This window comes from Sorex araneus, chromosome 1 (genome assembly GCF_027595985.1).
Source record: "Sorex araneus isolate mSorAra2 chromosome 1, mSorAra2.pri, whole genome shotgun sequence".
NCBI lineage: Eukaryota > Metazoa > Chordata > Mammalia > Eulipotyphla > Soricidae > Sorex > Sorex araneus.
In genome coordinates this window covers 27,707,740-27,725,313 of record NC_073302.1, presented here as the reverse complement: position 1 = coordinate 27,725,313, position 17,574 = coordinate 27,707,740, and the positions used below count along the sequence as shown (strand labels likewise).

The window sequence follows — 17,574 nt, the reverse complement described above, 5'->3', positions numbered from 1 at the left end:
ACCCGGGTTCAATTCGTCCATTCCTCTTGGAGAGCCCAGCAAGCTACCAAGAGTATCCCGCCCGCATGGCAAAGCCTGACAAGCTACCCGTGGCATATTCAATATTCCAAAAACAGTAACAACAAGTCTCACAATGGATATGTTACTGGTGCCCGCTCAAGCAAATCCATGAACAACGGGATGACAGGCATGAAATTTCAAAGTCTGTTGTACTGGGGAAAAAAATCACTTCCGGAATTGATCTGCCAGGAAATACCTGTTCCTAGTGTAAGCAAGACCATCTAAGAGCTTTGCTTCAAAAAAAATACATTTGAATCGAAATACTGACTTAGGACAATGCATTAGTGATCTATGCTATGTTTCAATGGTGTAAAAATAATTAAAACAAGGGCTTAAGTTCCTTGCTTTCCGTGCAGCTGACCATGATTCAATTTCTGACACTGCTTTTAGGCTTCTAGGTACTGCCAGAAATTACCCTGAACACAGAACCAGAAGTAAGCCATGAGCTCTGCTGGTTGTGTCCCACCCCCTCCCAACTAAAAAACATATATATATTTACTTAATGTCATATTTACTGAAAAATATTAGTTACATATTATAAACATATATTTAAAGAAATTGCTTAGTTTTTTACCCCCTTTGCACTATTCATAAGATTTTTGAAACGCAGTTTTATTCTCAAATTTGCATACTGGTTCAATAAGAATAAAAGTTTGTGCGGGATCAAGAAAGTGTCTAGTCAGCAGGTAGAGTGTTGCCTTGCACACGGCCGACCCGGGTTCAATTCCCAGCATCCCATATGGTCCCCTGAGTACTTCCAGGAGAAATTTCTGAGTGCAGAGCTAGGAGTGACCCCTGAGCATCGCTGGGTGTGACCCAAAAAGCAAAAAAAAAAAAAAGTGCCTAGTAAGCAAAGAGGTAAAGAATGAGATGGGTTCAGAGTTTGAATTTTGTGTTTCATTTTTTGGAAGGTTACCCAGCTATTGACATATCCTTTTTTTTTTTTTTTTTTTTTTTTTTTTTACTTTTTGGGTCACACCTGGCGATGCACAGGGGTTACTCCTGGCTCTGCACTCAGGAATTACCCCTGGCGGTGCTCAGGGGACCATATGGGATGCTGGGAATCGAACCCGGGTTGGCCGCGTGCAAGGCAAACGCCCTACCCGCTGTGCTATCGCTCCAGCCCCTATTGACATATCCTTTTAAAAAAATAAAAAATGAAAAGACAACCTTCAGTGAAAACTGACATGGTAATTTCTGGTAGAAAGAATCAGATCAGAAACCCTCTTTGAAAGAGGCATAGATAGACATTTTTTTTCATTACCTATTGGGCAGTCAGCCCAGAGCTTCATCCCTGTCATGGAATATAAAATAAACAGAAATGACTTGTCTTGATTATGGAGGTCTTTGAAGACTTAGCCCCAAGGGAGCACTGAGCCGTGGAGGGAATGGGCTGCTCATTGGTCTGTGAGGGTTGTTAGATCATAAAGCTTGAGAAGTGCTTCTCTGGAGTGAAGTAACCTTGTTCTTTTGTTTTCCACCCTACCTCGTACCCACCCACCCTCTGTTTCCTGCCCTGTCCCTTTCCTCCATTTTTCCAGGGGAACATGCCTACAAGTGTTCTTGGTGCTCCTTCTCCACCATGACAATCAGCCAGTTGAAGGAACACTCCCTCAAGGTCCACGGGAAAGCCCTGACCCTCCCCAGGCCACGACTTGTCAGCCTCCTCTCCTCACATGCCCACCACTCCTCCCAAAAAACTTCTCCAGCTGAAGAAGTGGAAGACTCCAATGGTAAAAATGGGCTTCGGAGCCCACAATCACCACTTTGGGAATCAAGTTGGCTTGGGTTCATTGCCAGTCTGTCTGTGTAGAGGAGAATCTCCCTGTGATTATTAGAGTTCAAGGGAAGGAAGACATGTGAGAAGGTTGAACAATATGGGAATTGGAGTGGGAAGGGGTGGTGAAGGGGTGAGGGTGTGTTCCAAACCCTGGTGTTCCTGTCAGCCTTGCTCAAAGAGAGGCTTGTGATGGATGGGTTTGTGTTAGATGCTTTTCCACTGAGCTTAGGAACCAGAAGCAGAAAATGGGTGGAATGCCAGGCAGATGTATTTCTTTATTTCTGTCTTATTCTTTTTTATTTTAAATAGGTGTTGTGAAACTTTTGTGGTTCTAGATGTGTATGTTAAACTACATAAAATTCAGAGTAGGAACAGACAGTTTGAATGGATGAGGCATGTTTGTGTGATTGGGTCACTTAATAGGCTCACTTAATAGTGATGAGATAGCGATCGGTAATAGAAGCTGAACTATATGGAGGAAGCAGCAGTTGGGAAGAGGGTTGTCAACCCTCATCCCCACTTCTTAAAAGTTAATTTTGTTCTGGCTGTACCTGGCAATGTTCAGGATTTATTCTCGGTTCTGCACTCAGAAATTGCTCCTTGCAGTGCTCAGGGGACCATATGGGATGCCAGGGATAGAACTCAGGTCAGTAGCATGCAAGGCAAATACCCTACCCACTGTACTAATGCTGCAGCCCTGGTTCACTCAATTTTGGACATTAAATAAAACTCCAGGAACACATGGAGAGTCATCCTTATTGGCAGGAGGACAGAGAGACAGACAGACATGGAGAGATTTGAGGCCAAGTGAGGTTGACGGGACGACTTAAGAGAGAACAAGAATAACTTAGAATATGTATCTGGAGTTATCAAAAGAGTAAATACAAGTCATCTTTATTCATGAGATCCATAAGGAGACAGCTTTAGGAGAACAAGGAATGATAAATGCTAAGATTCAGAGCTATTTTTATGGAATGGAGCACTTGGTACCTTGCCCTTTACACACACATGAGGTGGCATAGCTTAGCTCCTTGCTGCTATCTGGGCTTACAGGACTTTCTTGAACCACGGCTTTGTACAGTGGGTTTGGCTCATGAAATAAGCACACTCTCTTGTCCCTTGGTGGGTAGTAGTTTCAATTAGAGGAGGAAACTGGTTTTGCTGTTACCCTTGTTTATCAGACACATTTACAGTGTCCAAGCTGGTGGGTAGGGAGCATATGTGGGCAGATATGGCAGATGTCTCCTGGCACTTTGAGAGTCTGATACTTGAAAATGATGTGTCTATTGCAGCTAAGGACCCACTGAAATTTGAAGTCAATAATACAATCTTTGTGATTTGATTTTTAGTGAATTTGCTTTTAAACTAGGAATCATTCCTAGGGAACCACGTTTTCAGCAAATGCATTTCCTAGGACCTTTCCCTCATTGTCATTCCTTCCTTTTCCTTTGACCCTGCTGCCTTGACAGGTAGGTCTCAGTCACAGCACAAGGGAATCCACAGGCTACCCACTCCGTGGATCATTTTTCTCCTAAAGGAACTTAGCTGAGACTAAGATGAGCTGAGTCCAAGCAATTTCCTTAGTTCCTACTCTTTCTAAGAGCCCTCCACTATGCTCAGAAAAATCCTAGCGAATACAACACTGCCCTGATGCTCGAAATGCTTAGAATCAGATCTTTATGAGATATGATCAGTGTCCATATCTGCACTAACCAAAACCCTAGACCTAGGGACTGACTCCTGGAGTGATGATTTTGGATTCCTGGAAGCTAGACTGACAGGCCGTTGCAGTACCTGCCAGCATGATGCTGTGGAACTCTTTGGATTACAGGTTGTCTGCTTTTATTTAGCCCTGGGAGTATAATTTGCAATAAATATAAGAGCGTGTTTTCCCCCTTCCCTTTTGTTTTGGATGGGGTCCTGGCGAGTGAACTGGACAGTTCAGTGCTTGGGCCCAGCAGATCTGGTCGATACCAAAGCCACACCTGGTAGTGATATGGGCAGAGGGAGGAGGCATATGGTTCTAGGAATCTAACCAGGTCCCTGTACATATGCTGATATGCCCCTGCCCACTGAGCTAGCCCCTGGCCCCTTTTTCCTTTCTTAAAAACTTGATTGTCATGTTTGTGGAGCCCTGGGTAGAAGTTATGTCATGAGATCGTTTAATTTAACTTACATTTATTTTAAAGTCCCTCAGCCCCCTTCCCTTTCCTTTTGTTATGAATGTTGTTGTCAAGACTTGGGAGTTGCATCTTGCACAACTTTAGTTGTGGTGCTGGCTGAGACTCATCAGATTGCTGGGCATACACGCCGGGCCAACTGCACCCTGACATTCACACACCTTTAGTCCTGCTTCCTGGAGTAAACGCTCTTCATTGAGGCATAGTTTGAGGCATAGTTTTGAGGGTTGTGTGTGCTGGGAGTTGCTGTGCTCAGTTATGGTGCTTACATATGTCTGGTGACTGTGGGGTCAAAAATCACTCGTGGTGGCAGGGATCACTGAGAGCAGAGCTGTCTCCACTGTACCAGGCATATGGGGACACCTGGGGTTTGCACTCAAGGACCACATGCTTGTTAGGCAGAAGCTCTCAACCTCTGTTCTGGTTCTCTGAGCTGAGAGCAGCTTTCTTTTCTAGGGACCCCATTCAGCAGGACTGGGGGTGTGGGTTGGAGCCAGTCCTCGTAATGCTAAACCCAGTGGTGCTCAGCGGCCACAGCCTGTAGTGCTAAGAATCTGGTATCAAGTATTGAACTCTGGGTCGCATATGTGCTAATTACCACTAGAGTTAGCTCACTGGCCCCCTGTGCAGTTTTTTGTTTGTGTGTTGTTTGGGGATCATACCCAGCTATGCTCAGGGGCTCCACTCTGTACTTAGGAATTACTCCTGGAAGTGCTCAGGGGACCATATGGAATGCTGGGAATTGACCCTGCGTTTGACTACGTGCAAGGCAAGCACCCTACACACTATAGTATCTCTCTGGGGTTCCCTGTGCTATTTTTAACATTCATGCCAAATGACATGTAGTTGTTGGAATAGTTGTATGAAAAAGTACTGAACAGTTGTATGAAAAAGAAAATAACTTGATCAGAAGGCAGGGTAAACAGGAAGAAGACATCAGATGAGGCTGTCTCTCGAATGAATAATTCTGGGAAGGGGATAATTGATTCATGTAGCAAATAGTTCTCTTGAATCCTCCCTATAAATGCTGCTTGATTGTGGACAAATGACCAATTCTTGCAGGAACGGTTAAGGAGCTGGTTATCAGGAAGCTTCTCTCCTGGGAGCTGAGTGCTGGATTCCTAGAAACAGCAAGGTCACAGTGGGGTTGGGGGTGGCAAGACAGCTGTGAGGCTAGACAGTAGTAGCCTGTAAATCATGGCTTGAACAGTGTCTGGAACACACATGTGAAATCCAGTTGCACGTTTTAATGGGGAGAAGCTGTGGGGCAATTGGCTCTCAGTTCATGTTTCCCACACTATGGATGCCAGGATGCTGTGAACACAGAAACCCAGAATGGGATGCAGGTTGGGAGGGTGGGGGGAGACCCATAAAGCCAGGAAAATCACTCATGTGTGCTCGACTCTGAGTCCCTGGAGGAGGAGGTGAGTAAAAGGAGTTGCATGCTCTGCTCGTTGCTATTTGCAGTGGTCAGATGCTTGCACACAAGCACGCTCACGCTCCAGGCTGCCTGGGGAGTGAGCCAGTCTGCACGGGTAAGAGGAAATAGCCTGAAAAGGTTATTCCGGAACAGTTTTCCCTCCCAACCCTGGGGAAGCCATGTGAACAGGCAAACTTGAGAAGGTGTGCGTGTGTTGGGTAGAGATTTCGCCCCAGCTGCCTGGCCACACACCTGTTCTGTACATAAGCAGAGCACTGGGGCTCTGGGCTGTCTTGTCTTCATAGATTTCAACTGGCATGCGAACCCTCCAGATATTCTTCAAGAGCTGGAAAGAAAGGTAACGGTTCTGTAGATAGAAGAATGGAAATAACTCGTAATTGCTATTCTAAACAATACATTAAGGGAAAATCATAAGGTTGTCAGCAAAAGGAAGTGTTCTGCTGTGTTTGTGTTTATTGGGTTTCTTCTTCTACCATATAAATAAGAGGACTGGATTTTGTCACGCTTTTCCTAAGGCTGCTTTCAGTTCAGAGAAGTGTGTGCATCTGCACGCGCTCATGCGCGTACACACACACACACACACACACACACACACACACACAGAAACCAGAACAGTGTAGCTTAGTTATGAAATTCGTCTGGGTCTGGCATGCAATGCATGGGAAACAGATACAGAACTGTTGCTTCAGCCATATCTCTATAAGAAATCAGGCCAATAGTGACATTTCGTCTTGTTTCTCCCTTGAACTTGCCTGAAAAGAAGTTATGTATATTATTTTCACTTCCTCCATCTATCCAATTATGCTCCATGGAATTGCCTGCCTGTTCTAGGAAATAGCAACTCTGATGTATTTAAAACAGAACGTTAGATACTGTGACAAGGCACAGAGTACAGCAGGTGAATGCAGATGCCCCAGTGGTATTCTAGGTGAAACACCAAGAGCTCTTGTCACCACACCTCCCCTGTAGATCTCCAGATAGTTCACCCAAGGGAGAAGCCTTTGCTGTTATGAATTAGTAAAGTTGAAAGGTGCTTTGTGCTTTTTCTGTTAGAACTTTTCACTTGGTTTTACTCCCAAATGCTACAACAATATCTTGAGGTTTGGGGAGTAAAAGAGGGACCACCAGAGCCACACATGGCATGCACTCCACTGCTTTGAACTATCTTTCTGGCCCCTGATTAACACTTATTTTTTTTTAATCAAGTCTACTTTTATTGAAGAATCATATTCCTTGTTTGCAAAATTTTGAAAACAATTTTATTCTGTTTTCTTCACTGTCTCCCTTACCTCCTTTATGGTTACTGCTATTGTGTTGTTTTTGTTTGTTTGTTTGTTTGTTTGCTTTTTGGGTCACACCTGGCAATGCACAGGGGTTACTCCTGACTCATGCACTCAGCAATTACTCCTGGCAGTGCTCGGGGGACATATGGAATGCTGGGAATAGACCCGGGGTTGGTTGCATGCAAGACAAGCACCCTACCCACTATACTATCGCTCCAGCCCCTGTTGCTATTGTTGATATTGCAGTGATGAGGCTGGCGTTTGTGTGTGTGTGTGTGGGGGGGGGGGTGTATATACATGTGTCTACCTGGGTGCAGAGCTTGCAGATTTTAAACTGTGGTGCTTAGTAGGGGTTGCACATCTGCTTGCATTGCCTCTGCTCTTGACCAAAGTGCTCACAGAGGTTTGCACTTCTTTAGCTGCGGCCTCTGCACATGTGCTAACCAAGGATCACACTCTTGAGTTGAGGCCTGAAAGCCATGGCTGTGGGACTCACCGGGGTCACTGTAGAGCTCACTGAGGGTCACACCCCTTGTGGAGCAACCAGAGCTATTAGAAATCCCTTGTCATGCTGGAGCCAGGCCGCCAGGCTCAAGCAGCTGACCTGCCCAGATCATCCTCTCTGCATGTGGCAACCCCAGGGATTTGAACTTGGGACATATGCTTCTAAGCTATATCCCCATGTTATTCCTCTACTCTCCCCCCCAACCCACACACACAAGCCCTTCCTATTATGATATCAAAACCAAAGTGCACTGCATTGCACTGGAAGCTTCCCATTTAGACATGCTCATTCCAGTGAGACCTTGCTGACAAACACAGGTGTTTCCAATACATCTTACCCACATCATCTGTTGTCTTTATTTTTCATGGTCATAGTTTTCATTAAGTGTTTTTAACCCCCTCTCTCCCTGCCTTTACTGATTTACTTACAACTTTTTTGTTTACCTTTTGGGGTCATACCTAGCAATCAGGGCTGCTCCTGGTTCTGCACTAAGGAATAACTCCTGGCAGTGCTCAGGGGACTATATGGGATGCCTGGGATCAAACCAGTTTTGGCCACGTGCAAGGAAAACTACCCTATCCACTGTATTACTGCTTTAGCCCCCATGTATTTACACCTTTATAGAATTTCAGAAATACCACTTCACACCTCTCCATATAAGTTGGAACTTTACTTTACATAGGATAATAACCTTAAGTTCTTTTTGAAGCCAAATGGTGTGATTTCATCTTTTTTTTTTTGAATAACAGAGTACTGTTCATAGCTTACAAAGCTATGAGTTCATCCCATAGCTTTGTCCAGTCATAGGTCAATTGGAATGGAGATTGATTTCCTGCTTTGGATATTGTGAATAAGGCTCCTAGAAGCATTCATTTTCACCCACCCAATTTTAAACATAATATATAGCATTTTAAATCACCATTTCCATGTATGGGCATAAAAAGGTTGGAAACCACTGAGGTAGAAAAGACTCACTTGATAAGACTTATATTGGACAGATAGAAAATATTTTAAAATATTTTTATCTTTGTGTGCCATAGAGTTTCTCTTACAACTATTCATGTGCTGTTGTGGGGTGAAAGTGGCCATAAGCAAGATGTAAACAAATGGTCCCAACTGTTGCAGTACAGTTTTGAGGTTATAAAAATAAAGGCCGGAAGAGCCTAGCAAGCTACCTGTGGCCTACTCAATATGCCAAAAACAATAACAAGTACGGTCCCCATTCCCCTGGCCCTGAAAGAGCCCCCAGTATGCCATGGGGCTACACTAGCCTGCAACAGGGACGAAATGAGACGTTACTGGCGTGCACTCCAGCAAATCCAATGGGATGGGATGACAGTGATACAGTGAAAAATAAAGTGGAATGGGGCTGGAGAAATATTAAAGTAGTCAACCTAGGTTTGGTCCCTGGTGTTCCATATAATCCCCGTAAAGAGTGGTCCTGAGCATTGCAGGATGTGCCCTCCTACCTCCACCAGCAAAAAAAGGAGCACATGGAGATAGTTCAAGTCCAGATCACGTGCCTAGCATGACAAACCCTTGAATTCAATCCCTGGCATTGTATGATCACCCAGGCACTCCTGGGAGTATCCTCCCCATTAGTTCCTGATCATTACTGGGCATGGCCCCTGTTAATAGTAATAAAATTGCACAGGAGGTCCTGGGCACATACCATTGACTGCTTCTGAACATTTTTTAGGGGGAGTTTTTGCAGTATTCCAGAAATCAATCCAATCTTTAATAAATGCTATTACAGATCTTTATAAACAACTCGGAATATTCTTAGGCATCACTTAAACATGCAGATTGACCTAAATATTTTCTTTGTCTCTTATCTGAAATGTAGGGTATTTAGAGAGAGTTTTAATAATATTAATGGATGAATTACATTTCAGCTTAAATCATCTCTAAGAGTTGTTGCGTCTAGCACCAAACTACCAACTCATTTAACCTTGACTGCAGTAATACTTGACACTTGAAAATTTAGATCTGAGATGTCTGCTTTCCGAAGAGAGGCTTTTCAGATTTCTAAATAGGTCAGACATAAAATTCAACCTTTAAGAAGATCCAATTAGTTGCTAGGGCATCAGACCTTCCACACAGGTTCCAATTGCAATCAGATTTCTCTTGGGGTGAAAGAAAGAAGACGTGGTTTCTTTAAAAACGCCAATAATGAAGTGGAGGCTCTCGCATGCATAATTCTGAAGCACAAAGATTTATATCGTTTATAGCACATGGGATACAAGGCATAATTTTAATGGCTCAACCATAATTTTTAATAGGTTCTGCTGGTCTCAAAATTATCTGACCAGAGAATACTAACCTTTCCTTTTTTGACATCAGAATTTCTGCATGAAAATGTGATCTGGAGTTCATTTTAATGTTTTATCTAAAGAGTGGGTTTTCCAAGAGTGCTCAGGGCTTACTTCAGGCTCTGCACTTAGGAATCACTTCTAGATGGGTCAGGGGACCATGTGGGGTGGCAGAGATTGAACCGGGGTCTGCTGCATAAAAGGCAGTTGCCCTGTCCACTGTGCTACTACTCTGCCCCCCAATCACATCTATACTGGGCTCACCCACAGGCTGTGTTGCCTGCAAGCAAGTGATCTAACCATTTTGTATCTGTTTGTTTTTCTATTTTTTAAAAAAGATAATAATTTTGCCCCACTCATCTGGTATATGTGATAATTAAAGGAATAAGCCACTTAGTCTCAAAAAAAAAATGAAAAAGAAGAAGAGTGTGTTTTCCCTGTAAAGATGTAGACATTTGCAGTTCCAGGGGCAGAAGATAGGATGGCTGATCCTCCATGCTACTTGGAACTCTTAAAAAGGTTAAATCACTAGAACTGGGCCTCAAAAGCAGAGAGGAATCCCAGAACCCCCCTGAACTCTTCCTGCCCCCATTGCCCTTTGGTGTTTGGACCACATTTTGCAGTGCTCAGGGTTTACTCCTGGCTCTGTGTTTAAGGCCCACTTTTGGCAGTGCTCTGGGGACCATATGGGGTGCTGGGGATCAAACCAGGTCAGCCCTGTGCAAGGGAAAGTTCCATCTCTCTGGCTCCAGTCTGCAGACTTCTAACCAACCACTCTGCAATGCACAATCAAACAATAGACCTTCCCCCAAGACATCCACTTTCCTGGAATTTCTATAATTTTTGAATTAGCCACATTTTTATTTGTCAAGGAGCAATCTACCTTGCAAGTGTATGTTTCCATGTGTTAAGGGAAACTTGATCAGCTAAGCCATCTCTCACTCCCCAGTCCCAGAGAAATATTGGTTCATCAGAAAGAGAAGTATATGCTCCCCACGCAAATCACTCAGCAAAGAGTTCTGGCCACACATAGTTTCTGGGTTGTCTTGTTTGTTGTTTGTTTGGGGTGGGGACCACACCAGGCTGTGCTCAGGGTTTACTCCTATTCTGTGCTCAGGGATCATTCCTGGCGGGTTTTAGGGACTATTTGGGATTCTGGGGATTCAACCTGGGTCTGGCACATGCAAGTCCTTTACCTGCTGTACCTTCTCTCCATCCCCACCGCCATACGTAAATTTATTTGTGTCTCTTAGTTCATGACCTGACATCTTCCCCAGACTCAGTTGTGTCAAGTATCTAAAAGAAATAAAGAATCTTTATTTTTCACTCTATTCCTTGGCAGAAAATATCTCCAATTGACAAACTCCATAAAATAACTCACTTGGTTCTTTTTTGAAAAAAAAAAAAGTCTGTATACCCACTAGTCACCTTGAATTTCCTTTCCTGGAGCTAAAGAATAGAGCCTCATTATGTTTGATATAAATCCCTCAAACTCTATTGAGATTACTAAGGATTCGTCCTTTCTTCTTCTTTCACATGATGATTTACATGGGAAGATTTTGCACAGGTCACAGGGGAAGGGATTGGATGTGAGAGACCTAGTGTGTGGAAATCACGATTCAGAAGCAGAGATCCTGATAGCTTTGTGGGGTCAAGGGTATGTCCCAGTCAAGATGGGAATGTGGAGAAAAGAAAAAAAAAAGACTTAAAAAAAACAGATGAGCATAGCATGTCACAACTGGTATTTTGAAAAATTATTAATCTCTTAAAGTAAATTCCAGTAATGTTGTTAGTGTGGTGCAGAAAAACCTGCCCATGCGTTGCGTGCATTCCCTTGGTCACTGTTCTTAATGCTAAGACATAAATGCAAAGTGGTGGTTAAACAATGCTGGCCATGTCCAGACTGACCAAAGGACGTGGGGAATTGAGAGGAGGATCTGCTTACCCTTTTGTGGGAAGAGTGTCTGACTGTTTATGCCTGAGAAGGGAGAGGTGCTCCTGCCAGAGGGGCTCTTCTCCTTTGCAAGCAGTTTTAGAGTCCAGGCAAACACACCCAGACTGGAGTTTGGCTGAGCGTGTGGGGCCCGGCTAAGGTTTTATTTACCAGTGCTCTGCTCCTTGAGAAGACATTCCAGGGCTAGGTTCTTCAGCTTCCTCGGGGACACGAAATATTCTTAGATGACTCACACAAGCCACCCTCCTTAGGTCATCTCTTATTTTTATCGTCTCTGAGTTCTCCACCAGTGCTACAGTGATAGCCACGGTGAGCAAGGCAGCGCCTTGTAAAGCCTGGGTCTTGTCCTGGAATTTCAGCCTCACTGGACATTTCCTCCGCTGCTCTGACCAATCTGAAAGTCATCTCTTCCGACCTGGCTCCTTATTGAAAAATCAATGTGTCTGTGTGTGTCTTTCTACTGACTACCTTAAATTTGTCATCTGAATAAATATTTTCACTGAATTGGAGGTACATATTAGTCTGATGCATATGGCCTACCGAAGTTTAATCCCTGACATCCCATAATGTCCCTTGAGTCCTGCCAGCACTAAATTCCTGAGCACAATGCCAGGAGTAGGCCCTGAGCATCTACAGATGTGGTCCTAAAACAAAACAAACAAATCCCCAGAAGGGACCCTGGGAATAGTGCGGATACCTGTCTGACGGCACACAGGATCTTGTGGGGGAGTCAGTGAGAGAATGGGGGCTGAAGGGGGGAGAGGCAGACCCAGACTAGAGGGGTACTCAACACCAGGAAGGGAAAAAAGTCCAAGCAAGGAAGACCTTTAATGCAGTACTCTCCCTTCTGGAAGCAGGGGGTGCTTTTGGACAGTAGATGTACCAAGAGCAATCTAGAATGAATATGAATTAAAAGTAGTGATGGCTTTCCATTTTGAAAATGGCCACATAGAATTTTTGTTTATTTCCAAATCACACCAACTCCTTGACCAAGGAACAACCCTTTTTTTTTTCCTTTTTGGCTTTTTGGGTCACACCTGACTATGCACAGGGGTTACTCCTGGCTCATGCTCACTCAGGAATTACTCGGGTGACCATATGGGATGCTGGGAATCGAACTCGGGTCAGCCGCATGCAAGGCAAACGCCCTACCCACTGTGCTATTGCTCCAGCCCCCCAAAGTACAATTTTAAGACAACCCTTAACGAAAATGGAAAGCTCACCAGAAAACCAGCCTTTACATGAGCACCCAAAATAATCCACTGGCAGTTGGTTGTAGAGTCATCTAGAAGTTTGTCCCATGCCTATATAAACATTGGCTCTATTTTGTTATTTTAATTATATTTTTGTACAAAGCTGTAGCTATACATACTATTTTGGAGATGTTTTTGTCCACTATCACTGCTTGGCTTAGTCTAGTTTTAAAATTTTCAAGTTTTCAAAGTAAGGAAAAATGATTCTCCTTCAGTTAATAGTGAGTAATTAGTACAAGCTTAAAGTAACTGTGTGTGTGTATGTGTGTAAGAGAGAAGAGAAAGAGAGGAACACAAGTGTGCACGGTGTTTAAGACTGGATTCTCAAAATTTGGAAAATTCACTCATTTATTTTATGTTAAGCTTTACTCATTCCTGAAAAATTACTGTATTTCTTAAGACTCAGTCCATTTGAAATATTGGCAAATGGTCCATAAGTTAAGTGACAAAATCAAGATTACAGACTGTCTAGACTATTGGAATAAATGTGCTGCAAAGGATATTTTGCAATGGATAAATATAAAATATGTGAGGTAACTTTTGACCCTTAAGTTACTTCCATGACTAGACTTGTCAAATATTCTTATAACTGTTGGCTATCTTATCTGTCTCCCTAACGAAACCAAGTGCTCTCTAGAGCCCAAGCACTTGGCACACCATTCAATAAACATCTTGATTTGAATTAGGGTAGCATAATTAACCACACATAAAAACTCACAACACGTTACATGTGAAAAAGTCTAGCACCTGCAAGGTGAATTGTATTAGACAACGATTGGGAAAAGTTCGTGGAAATTGGTTGAGTATCAATAGTCATGAGCTGCCCCAGGCTACTGTACCTTTCCTGTGACTTCTCCCTCTTCTAGTTAACTAACTTCAGTCTTGCCCACAGCTGCACCTTCCTATCCTTCCAGTCTCTGCAACCAAAGTGTCTTCTCCCTCTCCTCCAATAGCCAGAGAAAATGAGTCCATTCTTTTTTTTTTTTTTTGCTTTTTGGGTCACACCCAGCAATGCTCAGGGGTTACTCCTGACTTTGCACTCAGGAATTACTCCTGGCGGTGCTTGGGGGACCATATGGGATGCCGGGGATTGACCCCGGGTCGGCCGCATGCAAGGCAAACGCCCTACCCGCTGTGCTATCGCTCCGGCCCCCAAAATGAGTACATTCTTTATGTTCTCTCATGACTGGATAATATGTCTTCCTCCGTCTTGTAACGGTCTCTTTTCAAATGCTTGCACACTGCGTAGTTCCTTTACCTTGTCTTCTGGAATGTTCTTTCGCCTTCTTCAGTGATCTCAGTGGCCAGGTTCACAGACTTTCTTCCTGCTTTGGAATTCCAATAGACTAGACTCCATGATCATGACCTAACAAATACTTAGTCTTTTCGGTTTGAGAGATTGATCTCCTTCCTAACTGCATTCTGCATTCCAACCTGCCATCTGTGACTAAATTCACCACAGCAACTCCGCCACTGCATCTCCAGCATTCTGAATTCTTATATGTGTGTACATGTGAATGTACATCTGGGGCCTTGCCAGCAGGGTGGGGGAGCGAGGGGGACTATCAGTCTTATATCTAGTTGTACTTTAAAAGACCTGGGACTGGATCGATAGCTCAGTGGGTAGGGCATTTGCCTTGCACGCCACCGACTGGGGTTCGATTTCTTTGTCCCTCTCGTAGAGCCCAGAAGGCTACCGAGAGTATCTTCCCCGCACAGCATTGCCTGGCAAGCTCCCTGTGGCATATTCAATATGCCAAAAATAGTAACAACAAGTCTCACAATGGAGATGTTACTGGTGCCCACTGGAGCAAATTGATGAGCAACAGGACGACAGTGCTACTTTAAAAGACCAGTGCAAGGGAATGAAAACTGGCTACCTCCAGGTGTATAGTAGAGCCATGTGAGCTTTCTCCTTTGGCCCAGCGTATTGAACTCTTGATTTGCCCTAATCAGTACTTTGTGGTATCATTGCCCTCTCAACCCAACCCAAACTCTAGGATTAACCTTTCTTCAGATGGGGGTTTCTCTAGCTCTCTTAGCCTGCTCTGGTTTCCCTCATCCCTTAGTAATTCCTCACCCTGCACTCCCTTTGGTTCAAGCCCATCTTGTGGACTCCAATCTCAAGCTTTTCCAGTTGCTTCCTACAGTTGCTAGCGTTAACTACAAATTTGATTTGCTTTTAAAAATAAATTTGAGCCTGCTCGGATTTACCCCCGCATAACAGCAATTTACTTAATCCAAAGTACTTCCTTCAGCCAAAGCAATGGGAATGGAGTCAGAACACGGTGCTCCCAAGTCTCAGATCACTGCCGTCTATCTTGCCTGCCCCAAAGCAAGCAGTGAATAAATGGAGTCGGTGACTATAGAGTTAACCGTCACAAACAAATTATTGTCCTTGTGAGTTGTGATTTTACTGTTACTCTGATTCTTTACAGTATTCCACAATTTTGCCCACGGGTAAATTTTTAATTAGGAGTACAGAGAAGGAAAAAGGAAGAAATCCATATCTTCCATGCACGCTAGCAAGAATGATGCCACAAGCATATCTACTAGAAGAAGCAATTACAATAACTAAATCAAAGGGAAAGAGTGAAGTGGAGGTAAAATTCCCAACTACATTAAATTCAGTGAGTTATATGTTTTATGTAACAATAAAAGATTATTGTTTCTAATATACCTATAATACACTTGTCTGTTTTGCTGTGGTACCCAGGATGGAACCCAGGGCTTCACACATAGTAAATACGCCGTCTCCCACTGACCACTCCCTGCTGCTTCCATTCTATGCTTTTGAATTTTTCTTTTTTTTTACCTATATGATGAAGGGCTGCAGGAAGAAAAAAAAACTTAAAATTTAAGTTCAGTGTTTGAGTGAAAGAATAGATATATTTTTTTTCTTTTTATATCAATGACTTTCTTATACTTTTCTGCCGTGTTAACAGAAAAGTTTTGCTCTAATTTTTGCCTTCTTTTTTTCCTTTTCTTTAAAAAAACTTTTTTATTGAATCACTGTGAGATAGAGCATTACAAAGCTGTTCACGATTGGATTTCAGTCACACAGTGTTCCAACACCCATCCCTCCACCAGTGTCCCCAGGTTCCCTCCCATCACCCCACACCCCCAATTCCCTGTCTGCTTTTATGGCATTTGCCTTATTTTTCTGTCTTCAAATTTTCCAGGATATTATCTAACCCTCTCAGAGAGCCCGGCACGCTACCTGTGGCATATCCGATATGCCACAGTGTCAAGTAACAAGTCTCACAAGGGAGACATTATTGGTGCCCGCTCGAGCAAATCGATGTGCAACGGGATGACAGTGCTACAGTGCTTTTATCTAAACCATAGTATTCCTGGGGAAAATGTTAAGGATATTGTTGTGTATAAATTAGAGAAGGAAAGCACTAGAGAACTTGTAGTAAGGTAGTATATAATATAGGGTCTGGTGTATAATATAGGGTCTATTTTATGGGAATGGTGCAGCTGTGCAAATCAAGTGCAGATGGAAAGTTTCTAAAAGAAATGTATCAATTGGCTAAATAGTTCATGGACTGGGCTGTTTCATTTACCTCGAGGGCCATCTAAAGCCATGTAAGAGGAAAAGGTCTCTGTATACTATAGTATACTGACCAGATTGCTGGTGGATTGTATATTAATGGACATAATCAGAGTAAAAGTAAGCAACTATTTGAGTTGGCTCTATACTACACTATAAGGTTAAGAAGTATTCTCAGAGCACTAAATGTTATATGTCAGAAATAAACATATATATATATATATATATATATATATATATATATATATATACACACACACACACACATAAACAAAACAGGAAGCACTGAAAATTGTCCCAAGTTGGACAACTCCTCTATGGACCACCAGGCTTCTGGCTTGGAGAAGGGGATCGAGTGAAGGACAGCTGCAGGTCAAGACCACCAGAGGTCGTCATTGAAGGGGATCACAACTCATCCAGGTTCTTCACCAAGGGTTCTGGTGCCTTTGTCTCCCTTGGGGCACCCCCTTTTCGGGGAAGAGTCCAGATGTTTCAGGGAATCTTTCCCAACTTTGTTTTTAGTGGCATTTTGGAGTCCTGCTGAAGAGTTGGCCACAGTGGGCTCTTCCTCTGGTCATTGAGTTCATTCCGATTGAGCAAATGCCAGAAGGATCCACTTTCACCCAGCTGGAGCTAGTGAAATGAGGCACCCGTGATCTTTTGGAAAAGTCAGGTCTCTGTAGAGATAGATCATCCTTACTTGAGAGTTTGCACGGGACACTGGGCCCCTGAGTATGTCAAACTTGAGTGCTGCTGGGGTTCAGTTCCCTGAGGCAGGGAGTCCTCTCCCTGATGTAGCACTGTAGCACTGTCGTCCCATTGTTCATCGATTTGCTCGAGCGGGCACCAGTAACATCTCCATTGTAAGACTTGTTATTGTTTTTGGCATATCGAATACAGATGTGGACCATGAAAAACCCAACCTGTCAGCCATAACTGGGGGTCCTTGCCTGTGTGTTGCACCTGAGTGTACAAAGCTCAATTATTTATCTAAACCTTGATATCTGGTGTATAATATAGGGTCTATTTTATGGGATTATCCCAAGGATTAAATGAAATTCATGTTCAAATTGCTGTAGAAATATCAGGTGATATTAGCTTCGAATAATAAAAACAAATTTTTTGATTTCTCTATTAGAAATTGTTTTTTTAAGGGATAAAGAGAAGAAATTTGATATCTAACCTTGAAAGCTGTATGAAGTCCTTTTACATCATAAACTCTTTCCTGAGAGTCTAACATAATTCACTGT

The 17,574-nt window shown here is 43.2% G+C and overlaps 1 protein-coding gene across 4 annotated transcripts in view; it reads left to right on the top strand.

Annotated features, from left to right (window-relative positions):
• The window catches only part of ZNF462 (zinc finger protein 462), a 154,264-nt gene that overhangs the window by 79,857 nt on the left and 56,833 nt on the right, over positions 1-17,574 (top strand). For all 4 annotated transcript variants that reach the window (XM_055132503.1, XM_055132498.1, XM_055132506.1 and 1 more), the window contains exon 7: positions 1,602-1,793. In XM_055132503.1, the coding sequence (XP_054988478.1) occupies positions 1,602-1,793 (192 nt within the window). The remainder of the gene's footprint in view (positions 1-1,601; positions 1,794-17,574) is intronic.